Here is an 18,054-nt window from a genome sequence, read left to right as displayed (position 1 = left end):
TTTCTATAGTCGACACAACATCGAATATCATTAGTTACAGCTTTTAATATAGGGACAATATTGGCCAACCACTTGACATACTTGGCAAGCCTAATAAATCCTACATTCACCAACCTTTTGATCTCTTCTTTGACATTTTCTTCTATCTCTTTCGACATTCTCCTTAGAGCTTGCTTCACAGGTTTGTACCCTTCCTTGATAGGCATTCTGTGCTCTACTAAATTGTAGTCCAATCTAGGCATTTTTGTGTAATGCCATGCAAAGCAATCTTTGAACTCATGCAGAAGATCTACTATCTTTGCCCGATCACTAGCTTCCAACAAGCCACTGAGTTGTATTGGCCTTGGATCCTCCTCAATTCCCAAATTAATGGTTTCCAAAAGGTCTTGTACTTCTAGTGCTGGCTTATCAAGCTCTGTACACTAAAATTCAACTGATTTTGGACTTTCGGGCACATCATATGGCCAGTCTAAGTCATATATACACTCAGCCATGTTTCCCACCTTGCCTCCTCCTTGACTTAGCTCTCTCTCACTTTTTCCTCTCTCTCCCATACACCAACAGTCTCTTGATTAAGGACCTGACTGTAATTACTTAGTCATTCCTCCTTTGTTTTGACTGTAGACATGTAAATTTCGTTGCATACAAATGATGCATCACAAAGCTCCACGTGGCATATGACTCGTCACAAATGAACAAGTTATCAATGACATGTGGCACAAATCAAGCAAAGGAAACTCAAAAGCATTCTTAAAATGCGGCAATGGGGAAGAAATCTCCTTCAAATCGGCAAGGGGCCTAAATTGCTCCCAAAATTGGAAAGAAAGCTAAAGCATCTTCACAAAACAAGCAAGAATTGAAGATTGGTCGCAAAATAAGCAAGAAAACCCTATAGATTTCAGCCAAGCAAGGGAAAATGGTTGAAATTAAGACACAAAACATGCCTAAATTCTCCAATGGACCAATCAAAACACAAATCAAAGCCAAATCCATCCAAAGGTAAGCTTTGAGAAGTCTATAAATACAAAATCCTCAGACATGCATAAAGGTTGACAATTTTTATATCGAAGGGTTGAAATTCTCACAAAATGATAACCTCTACCAAATCTTTAAAGACTAATACACTGCCAAAGCTCTTTTCAAATAACATACAACCAAAGTCGAAGCTTTCTTTCAACTAAAGCCGAAGCATTCCCTTGAAGAATCAACAAGCACTTGTGCCAATTCCTTCAAGACTTTTTTGTAAGCTTAAAACTTGTAACGATGTTTGATTCAAGATTAAGTTGGTAAGACCCTTGAATCAACGAAACCCTACATCAACACTACCTTTGCCGTAGCTTTGAGGTGAAGACTATCCACACATTGTTTTAAGCTCAAAACTTAAAGTAATCGTTCAATCGTTCATCCGAGATCAAGTCATCGCAACCCATGGATCAACAACCTACGCATTTATATCAAATTTAAAGACTGAATCAGAGGAAAATTGTAAACAGAGATTGTAACCCTGCAAATTCATCAATACAAATCTACTTTGTACACGTGTCTTATTTCATTCGTTATAAAATTTTCGTGTCTAAACTGACATCATTGGTGTTGGTGGGCTAGGACAATGTGAGGTTTGTCTCATTCCTCCTTAGTGAGAGATAATCCTTATTCAAGAAGCTTTTGGGCCATCACCTTAGTCAGGCGATCGTTCTCATCAGCTCCTAAACACTGCAAGATTCCAATACTGGGGGTTGTAGAAGTTTGCCTCTATAACATTAGCTGTGAGGAGAAATGGTCGTGACTCGGCCTCCACAATCTCTCAAAATCCTGGTTCTTCACCTCTGGACTCGTGGTAGACAACAACTTGTTGATGTAAAGTGGATGGCACAGACAGACTTTGATGAATCCAATCTCTGCCAAGCAAGGCTCCATAAGTAGAGCTGTTATCCACCATAAAGAATGCCATCATGATTTGCTTAGACCCCAAGTCAACTTCCAAAGGCAATATCCCATAGGTTTTGGTGATAGCTCCCGAGAAGCTAGAGACTGTTAGATCAGTGGGAATAAGATCTTCTTCACTTCTACATAGTTTCTTCATCTGTTTGATTGGGAGCACATTGACTGATGATCCACCATCTATTAAAACCCTCTTAAAGAGTACTTCCTCCAGATGGGCAGTTAAGTATATGGGCTTGAGATGGTTGGCTTGGGCTAGACTTGGTCTATTGAACACCATTTGGCCAAAGTATACCTTATCGGGCTCATTTCGTGCATGTTCGGGCAAGTTTGCCACTCTTATTCCCTCTTTCCTAGGTTTATCAGCACTAACAAGTGCCATCATTAGTTTTGTTACCAAATAATCACTCTCCATCATGGCAGGCTAATCTGGTTCAACTTAAAATATGGCAGATAAAACATAGGTCATGTTTACGTGGAAGTTACTGGGTTCAGGTACTTCTTCTTTCTTTCCTCTAATCCGATACACAAACTCATCCATATAAACCTGAGCATCCTTAGTTAACATCAACTCAGGCACCTCCTCAAATATTGCTATATCAAAGGTAAGCAAATGCCTAGGGGTTTCACAGGGTGCATCTTCCAGTATAGGTGAAGGTATCCCCCTTTCAGGGGAAATGGTCCTAAAATAGAAAGGCTCTGATCTCCAACCTGGTGTAGGCATCATCACTACACTCTCCTGAGCTTTTCTCAGCATTCTGTACTTTCATGGATGGGGACTCTAAGCCATATGATCTCTTTCACCCTCATTTTTACTATTAGCTCTTTCTATCTCTTTTTTTGCTTCTCCATTGAAGCTATCTTCTTTCACCTTGTGTGGCCTCCTCAAACTTAACATTGCTCGAAGCTTCTGAAATGGTAAGGATCTTTAATGAGTTCATATGAGCTTTATGTTGTCTTTGAACCCTTCTGATCATAGATGTCCCTATCTCTTTAACAAGTCTTCCATCCTTCCCAACCATATACCATTTTTGGCCGAGTCGGGCAGAATCTTTCTAAGTAACTGGGGGCACTGGGTTCATGGTTCTCTCTCTCTCCATCCTTGCATTGCACTGCTATGACAACTTGGCCGAGGAGGTCTTATCTCTATCCACCTTGGCATCTTGGCTTCCTTGTCCTTAGCTTCTTCAGAGGCCTCATAGTTCCTAAATACTTCAAAAAGACCTTTAGGTTCAGAATCTCCTCCTAAACTTTGGAACACACTCTTGGAAGTTTCCTTCACTACTTCCTCATAGATTTCTGCTACCTTGGTTAAATTAAAAGAACAAGTTGGGTACTTGGGGGGCTTCATATGTTGGAAATGTGCCCTAAAACCAATCATATGATGATACTTTACGGACATTTCACATGTTAAACTAATCTATTTTAATATCAAGGGCATAGATTATTGTTTTAAGCCGTCTCATATAAATGTTATATGCTTAAACGATAAGTCCAAGGAATATGTAATTAGGAGAATGTAATTTAAACAAGTTAGATTAATGAGACCATTCTCTTTCGTATACATATCCTAAACGTTCCTGATCATAGGATTGCCGATTGGGCATTGACAGTCCGTTAAAATCAGTATGTGCTATGTCTTCTCTTAGTGAGAGTGACTGGTCTCGAGTCATTGGTGTGACTGACACCAAGACAAGTATGTAGGTGCTCAATAAGGAATGAGTTCACTGAACACGATCAACGAAGAGTTCTCATACTCATGTCACATGAGAACTCATGGTTGGGATAATGCAAAGTAGTCCTTTGACCTGAGGCATCATAGTTGTCTTGTGGTTAGGTCCTTGATCTTTGATTATGTCAAAGTCACTCCATTCGCGGGTGTCCACGGCATAGTTGGGGTTAAGCCACTTAGCTATGGAGGCAAGTGAATGCGCAACAAGGGATCTCTAACCTTCAAACCGTTTGAGGGAGAATACTCTATGATATGATTAAGAATCTCTGGCCAGAGTATGAATGAGATTTAGGAAGTCGTTCCAAATCACATTCAAGATAATCATATAAGTAAATGAATCACATTGGATAGTAGACATGAATAAACTATAAAACCAAACAATGTGGTCAAAAGTATTGTATTAGAGAAAGACCGTATTGCATTGTAATCCTAAACTGAATAGGTTCTCCACCTCTTCTGATTAGCTTGGGTAACCATGATATGCTACTAGGTGTCACTCATGGTTTGTGGAAGCCCTAAACGTGTATAAACACTAAAGGGAGAATTGAAAGTAAGTTTCAATTCACAATCGATTTGAAAGAGTTTTAATTGCCCACTGCCTCGCTAAAAGGAACCTAATGGATCGTACACCATGTAAGGTAGAGATTGAAGAAACAACGGAGATAAGTAAGAATAATTAAATGGTTTAATTATTTATGGCAAGGATTAATTAATATGTTAATTAATCAAACGAATAAGTTCGTTAAAGACCTCGGGATAGTATTGGACCTTAAGGCCCAATGGGCTTTGAACGTCAAGTCCATTGACTTAAGTTGTATGACAACTTAATGAATAATGATTCACAAAGGCCCAAATAGCCCAATAATACCCTAAGGCCGGCCATTTAGAGGAGGGGTAGTGAACTTGCTTTAATTACAAGTTTGCCACTCCAATGAATAAAGGTATAAATATGACTTTATAGCCAAAATTCATTTAGGGTTTTTGAGGAAATTGGAGAGAACACAAAGCTCTCCTTTCTCTCTAAAAAGGCCGGCCACCCTTGGAGGGATTAGCTAGTAATCTTTCTCCTCCAAGGTCACTCATCTCTTCTTCACATCTTACCTTGGTGTGGAGACTTAGAGGTTCTCAATTTTGGGAACTTGGAGAAACCAATTCTTCCATCCAAATCCATGGGTCTAAGAAGCAAGGAATGAAGGCCCTATCTCTTGGGTGATTATCCTTTGCTTTTGCAAAGAGGAATCTACAAAGGTATAAATTTCTCAACTCACTTTCTTTTGAGTTGAGTCTTGGTTCACCTAACTACTAGGCTTTGAATTTAATGGGTAATGTTTTGTTTTGAGTGCATGCAAGCATGATTTCGCCTTTAATTTGTTAATTGCATGCTATAGATGTTGCTCAAATGAACATGTTTTTCACAAAATTTCCTTCATTATAGCCACAAATCCTCGATCATTCATCACCACTTTGGTCTTTAACTGGCTGGACCAAACCCTTCACCATCAAAGGTTTGAAAGGGGTGGTCATTGATAGGAGCATATTTATGCGACTTAGTTAGCTTGTTTCTTGGCATTTATGTTGTTAGTTCGTAGTTATTTTAGTATTTTTAGCTATTTTCGTGTGTTTGTAGGTCCAAAGGGTTAATGTGGCAAAAAAGTGCATTTTGGAGCATTTTGAAGCATTTTTGGGCATGGAATGGATAGCATATGCTTGGAGCAAAAGGAATGGACAAAATTTGAAGTTTGTGCATTATCCTCTCCCTATAAATAACCATTTTAGCACACTCATTTCACCCAACACATTCACCTACCACTACATCCACTCATTTCACCCAACACATCCACTCATTACAACCACCCAACACATTCACCTACCACTACATCCACTCATTTCACCCAACACATCCATTCACCTACCACTACATCCACTCATTACAACCACCCAACAAATTCACCTACCACTACATCCACTCATTTCAACCACCCAACACATTCACCTACCACTACATCCACTCATTACCACCACCCACTACATCCTCTCCCTAGCCTATAAATACATCCATCCACCCTTCCCCATGAGGGGAGATATCAATCCAAAACACACACACACATCATCTAAAAGTCAGTTTTCGTCCAAAGTCATTCCTAGTGTCTGGTTTAAGTTTATTTGGTTGTTTTAAGCTGTTTTGAGTATTTTAAGTTTTCTTTGAGTCTTGTGAGTCTTGTTAAGTGTTTTTAAATTTAGTTTTATGTTTTTGAGTCAGTTTAGAGGTTATTAGCAAGCCCTTCTAATCCCGGTCCAGAACGATCCCTACTTATACTTGTACTACAATTGTCAAAAGAGGGTTAAATTTGTGTATTAAGATAATTTTCGCATCAAGTTTTTGGCACCGTTGCCGAGGATTAGCAACTTTGCTTGTTAATCCCTTGTTATTTCTTTTTGTTTATTTTCGTGTCTTTTGTTTTTAGTTACTGACTTTTTTTTTTTTTTTTTTTTTTTTTTACTTTTGATATTTGATTTAGTTTTGTTTCCTTGATTTAGGTACTAGAGAAGTAAGACATGGATTTTGCTACCATTCAAGCTCAATTGGCGGAACTTACTTCTCAATTGTCACAATATGACGAAAGGACCACAATGCAAAGTGTCCCTACATGTGGTGTGTCATATGGGCAAGGATATCCAACTCAACAATTTCTCAATTCGCTGCGAATGAAGATGCTTGGGGTTATCAAGGCCATAGCCAATCATGGGACAACATGTTTTCCAACGCTTACAATTCGGATTGGAGAGATTATTCAGATTACATAGAACCTCAACAATTCCAACAAGATGGATATTGGCAGCAAGAAGAGGAGTTCCATTCAAGACCTATGTAGCCATCACAACCTCATATACAATATGCTAAATCAAATTGAGGTTCGTTAACAGATTATGATCAAATTTTTTATGAAATAAATTCTTTGGTGCAGGGCTCACAAAATCAAGCCAAGGAGGCTTAACAAGATGGATATTGGCAGCAATCTAAGGAGTTTTATTTAACACCTATGCAGCCATCACAACTTCCCCTACAACAATTCCAATCAAATTCAAGTATGTCCACAGATAGTGATCAAATTTTTCAATTACTAACCTCTTTGGTGCAGGGGCAGCAAAATCAAAATGAAACAATGCTCAATCAAGCTAGGGAGATGAGCGAATTGAAAAATCAACTTTGAGAGATTATGGAGTTCACGGCACAAATTCAAGAGCAAAGTGAACTCTCCAACTTAAATATTGAAAATTTGAAGGAAGATTTTGAAATCCATGATGCTATCACTTTGGGAAGTGCTATGGAGGTTGGAGGTGAACCCAAGACATCCAAACTAAGCCAAAACATGGATGAACAACTGCTGCTCGAAAAAGAGGAGAATAACAAGGCCACGGCAAGGGAAGAACCACCCTTGCCGCATCCCCATATGCCCTCTATGCCGTCCACTACAACCAAGGTAAGCCTAAATTCAATTCGTCTTGACCCCATTTCACCAAATGTCCTTATTCATTGCAGGATCATGCAATCCAAGGAAGAAGAGGGCAAGAAAGGCATCTTCAAAACCTTTCCAAAGAATCAAGAGCAAGAAGTGGATGGGGAATGTCTAGAATTCATCAAAGAAGATACACTTGAGACGAAAAATCCCAAAGAATTTGGATTTTATGACACGGGACAAGTCATAACTCTCAAAACACCAAATCTGGTCAAGTAACCTTCAAAGATGTGGTGTTCATAATTAAGTTTATGTCGGAGCAAGCAAGTAAGCCATATTCTCCAACTTCGATTTTATTTTATACTAACTTGCTGATTTTGATGATTCAGGCACCTACACTAGAATTTAAACCATTGCTGGATCACGTCAAGTATCACCTTCCATTCAAGGATCAATTCCATGCTATGGGCCTTATCCAAGCTTAGAAGGAGGTATCGTCCGACTGAAAGACGTTAAAGCAAGCGCTTCTTGGGAAGCAACCCATGTATTCAAATAAGGAAGATTTTTGAATCGCTCCACAATCAATTTTGCGTTTCTAAAAACCTTCCCTTTTCTGCATTTTTATTTTGCCATGATTGTCATTTTTTTTGTTGCTTATTTAATTATTTTTGGGTGTGGCTTTATTTTTGAGACATTGACAAATATGCAAGGTATTTTCACATTAAAATTCGTGGAAAATAAACAGGAGACAGAAAAATACTAGATGGAGCCTTCACAAAGGCTGTTTAGGAGAAGTCTCAGTAGTCGGCGGAGCCCCAGAAGGAGGAGGCATCAGAGGTTGATCATTTGGAGCTTTATTACGTGATAAAGCCCCAGAAGACGAAGGCAAATGCTGTTGGAACAAACCCACAAACCTCTGATGATCAAGTATAATCTGACCATCAGATTCCTGCATCTGGTCAATCTTCCTCTTCATGTTTGTAGCATAGTTATGTGCAAGCTTGTGCAACTGTTTATTCTCATGCTTAAGCCCTCTAATCTCCTGTTTGATATTCATCACTTCAGCCGCCAATGATTCAACTTAACGGGTTCGAGCAAATAGACGTTGGGCCATATTAGACACAGAACCCGCACACCACACACTGAGAGCTAGAGAATCCTTAACAGCTAACGCATCAGACCATTTGGAAAGTAGTTTGTTATCTTTGGAAGTGACAAGGTTATGGGCCACCACCGCAGCGATCATATCATTCTTCATCATCGAATCCCCAACGGTAAGAGGACCAGTATGGGATATGAAGGATAGGCGCCATATGTTGTCTGGAGAAGGCATGGATGCCTCTTTACCAAGGTTCAAGTCAAAACGACGGTCGGAGGGGCCAGACATTTTCAAAGGTGTTGAAGAAAGAAGAGGTCGGACAAATCGAGATCTTAGAAGTGCAATGAAGGGAGTTTCTACGAGCAGAAATTCAAGTGTGCTTACAAACGAACTACTTATCCTCTATAAAAATTAGCACTCGACGGAATTTCAGAGATCGAAGAGGCGAGCTCAGAAATCGAAGAGGCTAATTCAAAAATCGAAAAGGTGCTAGCTTTCTCCAAAGTTGGGTTTGCTCAGAAACCACGAGCCATCCTCTATTCCAGATTTGTCCGTACTTGTCACATGCAACCTCTGCACTCGACGGAGCTCAGAAATCGAAAGGGTAAGCTCAGAAATCAGAGAGGCATTTGCTTTTCCAGACATCTCAGTATCTGTCACATGTACACTCAGCTTGCAGAAATCACAGGCAATTTGTCGAAGCGCTGATTTCAGATATCGAAGAGGCATTTGCTTTTCCAGACGTGTCAGCATCTGTCACATGCACACTCAGCTTGCGAAAATCACGGGCAATTTGTCGAAGCGCCGATTTCAGATATCGAAGAGGCATTTGCTTTTCCAAATATGTCAGCATCTGTCACATGCACACTCAGCCTTGTGGAAATTATGGGCAATCTGTCGAAGATTTCTGGTGACGTAGTGAAGATCACTATTCAATCATCCAACGGTTGCCAACAAGAGTGGAAGAAAAGTACCGGTTATTAATTCATATAAATGTCGACCTTCACCCTCCATTGCAAGGCAGACATACATAACCTTTCTTCATCTCCGAGAATGTCTTCCCAACAAAGCCTCTCGAGTCACTCAGTGTTCCTTATTCCCTGGGATGCCTCTGCAAACAACCCATTAAAAGCAAAAGTATTTCATATCATGAAGGTTGAAAGTAAGAGTATCTCATATCATGCTTTCTCCCTGTCCTTCTCCTTGTTATTGTTTTTCACCTGGGGGACAAGGAGAAAGAGAGCAATCAACCAACACTTAGTATCAATCTTCCGATCTGAAACCGACTGCCTGGAACCCCTTCCTGACTGCTTACCTAGCTTTGCTCTCAAGTACTCATTTTCAACATCTTATGCTTCCTCAAACTACCACATCTGCCTGGGGAACAGATAAGGGAAGTGAAAATGATACCTCGAAGCATGTGGAGATAATGTGCCAATTCATCATCAACTAGGGACAAGGAGAAAGAAAGCAAATGGTCGGCACTTGGACAGATTGAACAAAGAAATAGACCAACACCTCTACCTCGTGCCTGCCTGCTGTGCAGAATAAACAAGCAAAGAAGAATGCAGACTACACAATCAAATCAACCCAGTAGAAGGAGTCTGATTTGAAACCAAGGAACTCTCATATTCCTCACTCAGAATTCCAAACCAGTTCGAAATCAAAGCTGTGGAAAGTCAACAAGATCATCTATCTCCAAAACCAGATTTGCGTTCTTAAACTCTACTCTGTCTGGTTTTTACTTTGCTATACTTGTCATGTTTATTCGTTGTTTGTTTGTTTGCTTGTTTTTGTGTGAGTTTATGCTTGAAACATTGAGGACAATGTTTGATTTAAGTGTGGGGGGTAACCATTGTTTTGCATGAAATTCGTATGAGTTTATCACCCATTACTTCTAGTGTTGTTCCTTGTTGTTTTAAGTGTTTTTAAGCTTTTTGGAGTGTTTTAGTGTGTTTTGACATAAAAATCCGAAAATCTCATAAAAATTTGAAAAATTGTTTTGAAAAAAAAAACAAAAAAGAGTTGTTTTTGTGTGTTTATTTGTGTCTTAGGGTACCTTCCAACACAATGATGAGGATTTGGTTTTTAATTACATGACTGTTAAAGAAAGTTACAAACATGAATGGAAGTTTGATATGCTCTTTGGTTTATGCTTGGTTGTCGTTATAGTTTATGAATTCACATGTAATCACAAAGGATAAATTAGTCTTTGTAACATGCTTGAAAGAAGGAACTCAAACTAACGCTACATCCTTGAGAGACTTGAGCCTAAACGTTTATTTGGAGAGTTATTAATCTGTGCAACTTTTTTTTTTGTTTTCTAAAGTCGTTGCATGATCTCATTATTCTTTGCTTGGTTGCTACTTAGAATGCGTTCATCATTTAGTTCCAAATGCTAGAACTCATGCCTATTTCATTCAAAGCATGTTATTGATAACACATATTCAAGATGAAGTTGTTTAGTGAGACAAGAGCCAAAAAGCCTATCCCGTTCATTATGTGTTTAAGTTTAACCCCGTTGAGCCTTGTTAAGCCTATGTTCTTTGTTAACCCACATTATCCTTACCTAGCCTAGTTTTAGGACCATCCATACCCTTATTCTTGAAGCATAGTAAAGCATGACTTAAAATGAACTCCTTTTTTATCAATGTATTACAGAAAGCAAGTGTGGGGGAATTGATTCTTGTGTGTGTGTGTGTGTGTGCCAAAGTCCTTAATAAGGCACGGGTAGAAAAAAAAATTGAAAAAAAAACGTATGAAAAAGAGCTCTAAAGTGTTGTTTGTTAAAGAAAGGGTTCAAAACATTGAATTCGGCCTTAAGTGTTGCATGAATCTTCCCGTTGTATTCAAAAGTTGATTTTGCATTCTAAAGTGATTTCCAAGTGTCTATTTCATTGCTTTGCTTGCTATCGCTTTAAGAACGTTTGTTATCCCTATCCTTTCTTTGTTAGCCATTACCCCCAAGCCCTATTACAACCCTTGACTTCAATCTTAAGTGTTGTGTGTTTCAATTTGTGGAGTTTGAAATTGGTATGAGCATATGGTATCACTGGTTCTCGCATCTAAGTAGTAGCATTCCATTCATGAGATCATATCTAAACATGCTTAATAACTCCAGAAAATTGCTTTCTTTGTTATAACATATGTGAGTCCTAGTCTTTCGTGTTTACATCAATCTTCTCACATATAACTAGTGTACGGTGTGTAGTCAGAAAATGTGTGAAAATAAAGAGAATCTTGTAAGGAATTGAGCAAATTCTCTAAGGCATGTTACTACATTCAAAACATCGTTTTAATTGGTTAATTGTGAACTAGTAAGTGGTGACTGTGATTAAGTATGTGCTCAAGTGTGAAGATGACCAAAATCTGTGGGAATGATAATTTTTAACATGTCATGTTTAATTAAAAATCTTTGAGGCAATTGTTGGAAGGTCTAGGTTGTGTTTTGTTTTGCTTTGTTTTGTTTTGTTTGTTTTGTTTTGCTCGAGGACCAGCAAAAGCTAAGTGTGGGGGAATTTGATAGGAGCATATTTATGATACTTAGTTAGCTTGTTTCTTGGCATTTATGTTGTTAGTTCGTAGTTATTTTAGTATTTTAAGCTATTTTTGTGTTTTTGTAGGTCCAAAGGGTTAATGTGGCAAAGAAGTGCATTTTGGAGCATTTTGGAGCATTTTGAAGCATTTTTGGGCATGGAATGGATAGCATATGCTTGGAGCAAAAGGAATGGACGAAATTTGAAGTTTGTGCATCATCCTCTCCCTATAAATAACCATTTTAGCACACTCATTTCACCCAACACATTCACCTACCACTACATCCACTCATTTCACCCAACACATCCACTCATTACAACCACCCAACACATTCACCTACCACTACATCCACTCATTTCACCCAACACATCCATTCACCTACCGCTACATCCACTCATTTCACCCAACACATCCATTCACCTACCACTACATCCACTCATTACAACCACCCAACACATTCACCTACCACTACATCCACTCATTTCAACCACCCAACACATTCATCTACCACTACATCCACTCATTACCACCACCCACTACATCCTCTCCCTAGCCTATAAATACATCCATCCACCCTTCCCCATGAGGGGAGATATCAATCCAAAACACACACACATCATCTACACAATTCTTCACTCTTTGCCGCATTCAATACAATCTTCATCCAAACACATCCATTCATCTTCACATCCATTCCTCCATACAAACAAACCTTCAAACACTTACCAACACCTTGTGCCGTAGTAAAGGAAGGGAAGGAAAGTGCTTGGACATGCTTGCTATCCAACTTGGATCGTTGGAGTGTTTAGGTGTTTTCTTTCTTTTGTTTCCAATGTTTAAATTCTTTTTTTTTTTTGTTTTGTTGTGAATATGAGTGACTAAACCCCTCTTGGCTAGGGGTGATTTCAAAGCCATGATTATGTGTGTAATATGATTTGATAAATTCTAGTTATGAACTCTTGAATCGTAAATACAATTGGCTTAACTATTTGATTGATAACTTATTTGTATTTGTTGATTAAGGGTCGACACTTAATTGGCATGCATAAATCCGATGCTAGAATATAAGAAAGTTTCACATAATCGTTACAAACTTATATTCATAAGTAGTGGAGGTCGCTTATAAACGATCGCGTTAAGTTTAATTCTAGCATGAGTAACATGATGTCATAGTTGCAAGTGCTTTGTCAATGCTTATGATTTTCATTAAACGTAATGATCTTTGATTGTATCTCTATTATGATGTCATGTAGGGAACTTTAGAAGAATGTTTTGGGTTGTCGAATGATGTCATCCAATCCAATAAAACAAGGAAAATATGATAGTTAACTAGTGATGTCACGGTTAATTTGGAGCATTGTCGTTCATAATTCAATGAAGTAGTAACTGGAAATCGAGTTATTTGCATACATGTCATGTATGGAGAAAAAGCCTCTAGCTATCACATCCATCATCTTATTTCTCACATTTGTTTTACAATCTGTCTAATTTTTCATACTTGTTTGTTTGTTTCAACTTCATCCAAATCAAACCCCCCCCCTTTTAGTTTCTTGTTTCAAAGTGTTTCAAATCTGTTTTAGTTGTGTTCTTAAGTGTTTTGATTCAAGTAAAAGTCAATTTTCGTCTAAAGTCATTCCTAGTGTCTAGTTTAAGTTTATTTGGTTGTTTTAAGCTGTTTTGAGTATTTTAAGTTTGCTTTAAGTCTTGTGAGTCTTGTTAAGTGTTTTTAAATTTAGTTTTATGTTTTTGAGTCAGTTTAGAGGTTATTAGCAAGCCCTTCTAATCCCCGGTCCAGAACGATCCCTACTTATACTTGTACTACAATTGTCAAAAGAGGGTTAAATTTGTATGTTAAGATAATTTTCGCATCAGCCATCTTTGCTGCACATAACTCTATTCATTCTCCTACATTATTGTCATTTTCCACTGGTTCTAAACTCTTAAACTCCAATTGGTGTATTGGGGGTTTGTTCTTGTAGAATAAGGGTAATTTGGACTAGTATGTCACTTGCTACTCCTCAGTCAACAACTTTTCATGCTTGGTAGCAGCAATCACCAACTCTTGAAGTTCATTAAATTGCACAGTATAGAACTTTTTCCTCAAGGGTAGCCTTAAAGCCTTTTAGGCAATAATTATGAGCTGAGCATGATTGATAGGGAACTAGCACTTCATCCTTGTCCTTCTAAACCTCATCATGAAGTCCTTAGTAGACTCATGCTCATACTGTTTCACCTCCACTAGATCATTAATAGTCATCTCGAGCTCTACACTATAAAACTCCTCGTGGAAAGCCATCTCCATTTGCCCCAATTGGCAATGGAATTAGAGGGTAACAGAGAGTACCACTAAGATGCTAAGCCAACCAACAAATTCCCAAAAAATCTCAACTTATAGTTAGGATTATCTTTAAATGCCACACAGTAGTTAGAAAACTTCAAAATGTGGTCTCTAGAAGACACGTCACAGTCCTCCCCACTAAAGGTTGGGAACGCAGACATCTTGAAGTTGATGAGAATATGGTTATGCTCATCAATATACTCTGGGTATAGCTTCTGATATGTGATCCTGAATAACGAGCGAGCTTGTGGTTGGGCATTCTGGACCACCATCCACCTCAGTTCAGCTAACTCATTTCTGAGTTGCTAGTTAGTTGCATTGTTGTGCGGGGTATAAAGAGGTCCCCACTTCAGGCTACGCTTATTGCTTGAAAAAGCCTCCCCTTGTGGTTTTGGCTATCTCCACCTGGCTTCCCCTCACTTATTAGCCAACGGTGATGGCCTATAAGGGGGCTTACCCGCAGCTGCAAGCACACCTTTCCCACTGGACTCTCCAACTTGCTAAGTCATTCCAGACTTCCTTCATTCTAGCTTGATCTACCCCCTACTATCTAATAGGAGTAGTAGAGGATCAGGCAAACTTGTTTCCAATATTTCTTCTTTCTCTGGTCGATTAGTTCCGGGTTCCAATTTTTTCTTCCCCTTATCCTTCTTTTCTTCAAGTAAAGGAAATAGGGGAATCACTACTTCTTTCTCAGGGCTTGCTTCTCTGATCACTTCTCTGGCAAAATCATCTTTTGGTGTAGAGTACTTTAACTTCAGCCTTCTCTGTAGAGTTCCTATTAAGGAACAGAGTCTGCTCACTTCCCCACTGGTCTCTAGAGTAATCTTCTCCATACTTTTTAAAACGTGTACCATAGTAGCGTGTAAGTCTTCATTAGTAACTTTTCTGCCTGACTTCTCAGAAGAAGTTAGGCTTTCCAAAATCACCAGACTTCGTAGGCAGGGGAAATCTTCTGGGTGGTCTGTCATATTTGCTTCTATCGGACAATAAGTTTGTCCAAACTTTGTTTTCTACCTGAAAGTTCTCTCATCCCACCGGGAGTGCCAAAATTATGTTTGGGCAAGATTCCCATCGCACAGCTTCCCAAGGGTGTGGCACTTTGATTGGTTGTCAGTCTGGCTTTTGCTGCTTGGTGTGCTGCAATGATAGTTTGTAGTTAGCTTGAAATGTACCTTTGTGGGACCTTAGGTATAGGCCTTGAGGCTCACAATCAAAACTAAAAAGTATCTTGGCATGCCACTGTTATTTCAGTATAACAGATGTTGAATAGATGTGATTTAAGTCGATTACTTGTGCCCCAAATTACTTAAACTTCTTGTTATCAAAGGATTGTCACAGATAGGTTAAGTCTGCATTAAGTTCTTTTTCTTGCCTTGTGAACAAGGAATTTTAGTTCATAATCTTGTATGTTCAAAACAGAGGGAGTTCAGGGCCCTTTTAACTATTCCTCGAACACAATTTGTTCATAATGAAAACATGTTTATTAATTTAACCATATTCGAATGCAAATGGGACTCTTAGATGGAAAACAGTTGGAAATAACTTGAATACATGCTGAAAAGTACATTAAACAACAAATCTACTAAATGAAAGTACAAACAAAGAGACTGGGGCAAGATTTCACCTTGTCGGGCAAGGTTGAACCTCTTGTAGCCACTTCTCTTTAAGTTTACTGAGGTTGTGTGCTTAAAAAATGATGGTAGATAACTAGGTTCTACATGAGGGAATCAATACTACAATACTAAGGAAAGGTAGCAGAGCTTTTACACTAGAAATTTGATAGCTTTTTTAAAGAACTATAGCTAAAAGGACTGAATCTGGACAAGTTTCAACTTTTCTGGGTATGAATTGGCTTGATAGCAGAGTTTGTATGTCTTTTGATTGGTTGGTTGAGTGTCCTTGTCTCTGATGTCTCTTTCTCCTTTTATAGACAATTTGGCCCGACTGCTTTGGCTTTGTTCTTGGCCAAAGGCTCAAGGGCAGTGAGTCATCTTGTATTTACATCTTCATGCCATTAGTTTTGGTTGATAATGAGTTGGTTTCTGTCAGTTTTCACTTCAATCATAGGTACATGGCCTATGCCTTGGCTAAAAAGGCTTCAGTTTTGCTTCAGGCCTCATTGCTGGGCTAAGGACTAGTCTCCATTTCTTTTGGCATCCTTGGGCCTCCTTAATGCAGAGCCCAATGTTAAATAATAATCCAAACAATTCCTCTTCACTTGTAAGTGAAAGTTCTTAGATTCGATTCTTGTCAAAGGAAAAATTGAACGACATTATTATGGTCTGCCCAGCTTAGTATAGATGTTGTCGATTGTTAAAAGAATAAAAAATACAGTTCATGTTTTTAGCTTGGTAAATATCAGATGTCCATGTCCAATCTTGGACAAAGGAATCAACCGTTGCAAGGAAATGGGGAACCTTAGATTCATTTTATTCAAATATACATATTCCACCTTCTTCGTCGGACATCTCCAAACAAACTAGCTAAACTATTAACTTTTTACTTTTAACTCATATTTCATATAAATTTCCCAGGATACTCGTAAATAGTCTCTAAGTATAATTCCACTAGCATTATGAGAGAAATGATTTTCGCACACAACTTCTCTCGTTGACACATTTATGTTTGTTGATGCACAAAATCAGTGGGGACTTTGGTACAACAGAAAATGTTAAGTTTGTGACCGTCGCTAGATTGCTCCGGTCACTAGTATAGGTAAGTATGCAAATGGATAGAGACAAAGAAGCAAACACAAGATGTACGTGGTTCACCCAGATTGGCTACGTCCACGAAGTATAGGAGTTCTCATTAATTGTGAAGGGTTTCCACAAGTACATAGGTTCAAGCTCTCCTTTAGTGAGTACAAGTGAATGATTTAGTACAAATAACATTAGCAAATATTGTGAAAGAATGATCTCTATTTATATAAGAGAGTTTCTAGTTTCATTTTGACATTGACACGTGTCGTGTTGTGATTGGCTTCTGATGTTGACATGTGTCGCGCTATGATTAACTTCTGATTTCAACACGTATCGAGCTGTGATTGACCTCCTAGTTGGAGGAAAACTCTTCTGGGTCCTTGACGGTATAACATTGACCGGTGCTCAGTAGTTTCGGGATTGGTCAAGTATGGTACAAACAGTGCTCCCCTAAGTTCCCGAGTGAGGGAAGCTCCTCGGTTGGGGACTTGCAAGATCTAAGCCATTGAGTAATCATGAAACTTCTAAGTACCGAAGAGTGGTATCATTTTCACTTGCCTTATCTGTCTCATATGTAGATGTGGCATCTTCTCTGGAAGTACTTTTCCTTCATCCAGGGGTGGTATCTTTAACCGATGAAGATGCACAAGGTAATGTGTCAATTTCACTTGAAGCTTACTTGTAGTTTCGGGCTTGGTCAAGTGCGATACAAACCCTATAGTAGAAGTCCCCCAAGTCGCCGAGCTAGGAGATTTGCCGAAAAAGGTAGCAGACAAGGTAAGTAATTAGACTTCCAAGCAAGCAACCCAAATCGAAGGTTCGACTTCGGCTTCCGGTTGATTGTTCTCTTTCTCCTTGTGTCGTAAACAGCAACAAGGATAAGGAGAAGCAAATGGAGAACAAAATGATATGAGATACTTTTGCTTTTGAAGAAGTAACTTTCCACAGGCTTATTCTTGAACTGGGCTGAAGGGTTTTCTGGTTTCTTAAGAGTATAAGGCCGACTCAAGAATTTGAGGGTCAAAACAAGTCCATCAAATCTAGAGTACGTTCGACCCTGATGATATGGGATACTTTTACTGTTGACAAAGTACTGGATGTATCGACACGTGTTCTGTTATGCTTGTCTCCACATGTTTCCTTGTATCCTTCTCACTTGCCCTATTTGTTCCTCAGGCAGATGTTGTATTGTCTCTGGAAGCATAAGATGTTGAAGATGAGTACTCGAGAGCAATGCCAGGTAAGTA

The 18,054-nt window shown here is 38.8% G+C and overlaps 1 protein-coding gene across 1 annotated transcript; it reads right to left on the bottom strand.

Annotated features, from left to right (window-relative positions):
- Nucleotides 1-1,804: 1,804 nt before the first annotated feature.
- LOC139191376 (uncharacterized) lies at nt 1,805-2,323 on the bottom strand. The gene has a single exon (XM_070812181.1). The coding sequence runs from the start codon at nt 2,321-2,323 to the stop codon at nt 1,805-1,807; it is 519 nt and encodes a 172-aa protein (XP_070668282.1).
- Nucleotides 2,324-18,054: the final 15,731 nt, after the last annotated feature.

This window comes from Malus domestica, chromosome 02, assembly GCF_042453785.1.
Source record: "Malus domestica chromosome 02, GDT2T_hap1".
Taxonomy (NCBI): domain Eukaryota; kingdom Viridiplantae; phylum Streptophyta; class Magnoliopsida; order Rosales; family Rosaceae; genus Malus; species Malus domestica.
This window is presented reverse-complemented; position numbering and strand designations above follow the sequence as displayed.

Bases quoted from the DNA above. Each gene is read 5' to 3' on its own strand.
- LOC139191376 (XM_070812181.1), bottom strand. From the start codon at position 2,323: ATGGCACTTGTTAGTGCTGATAAACCTAGGAAAGAGGGAATAAGAGTG.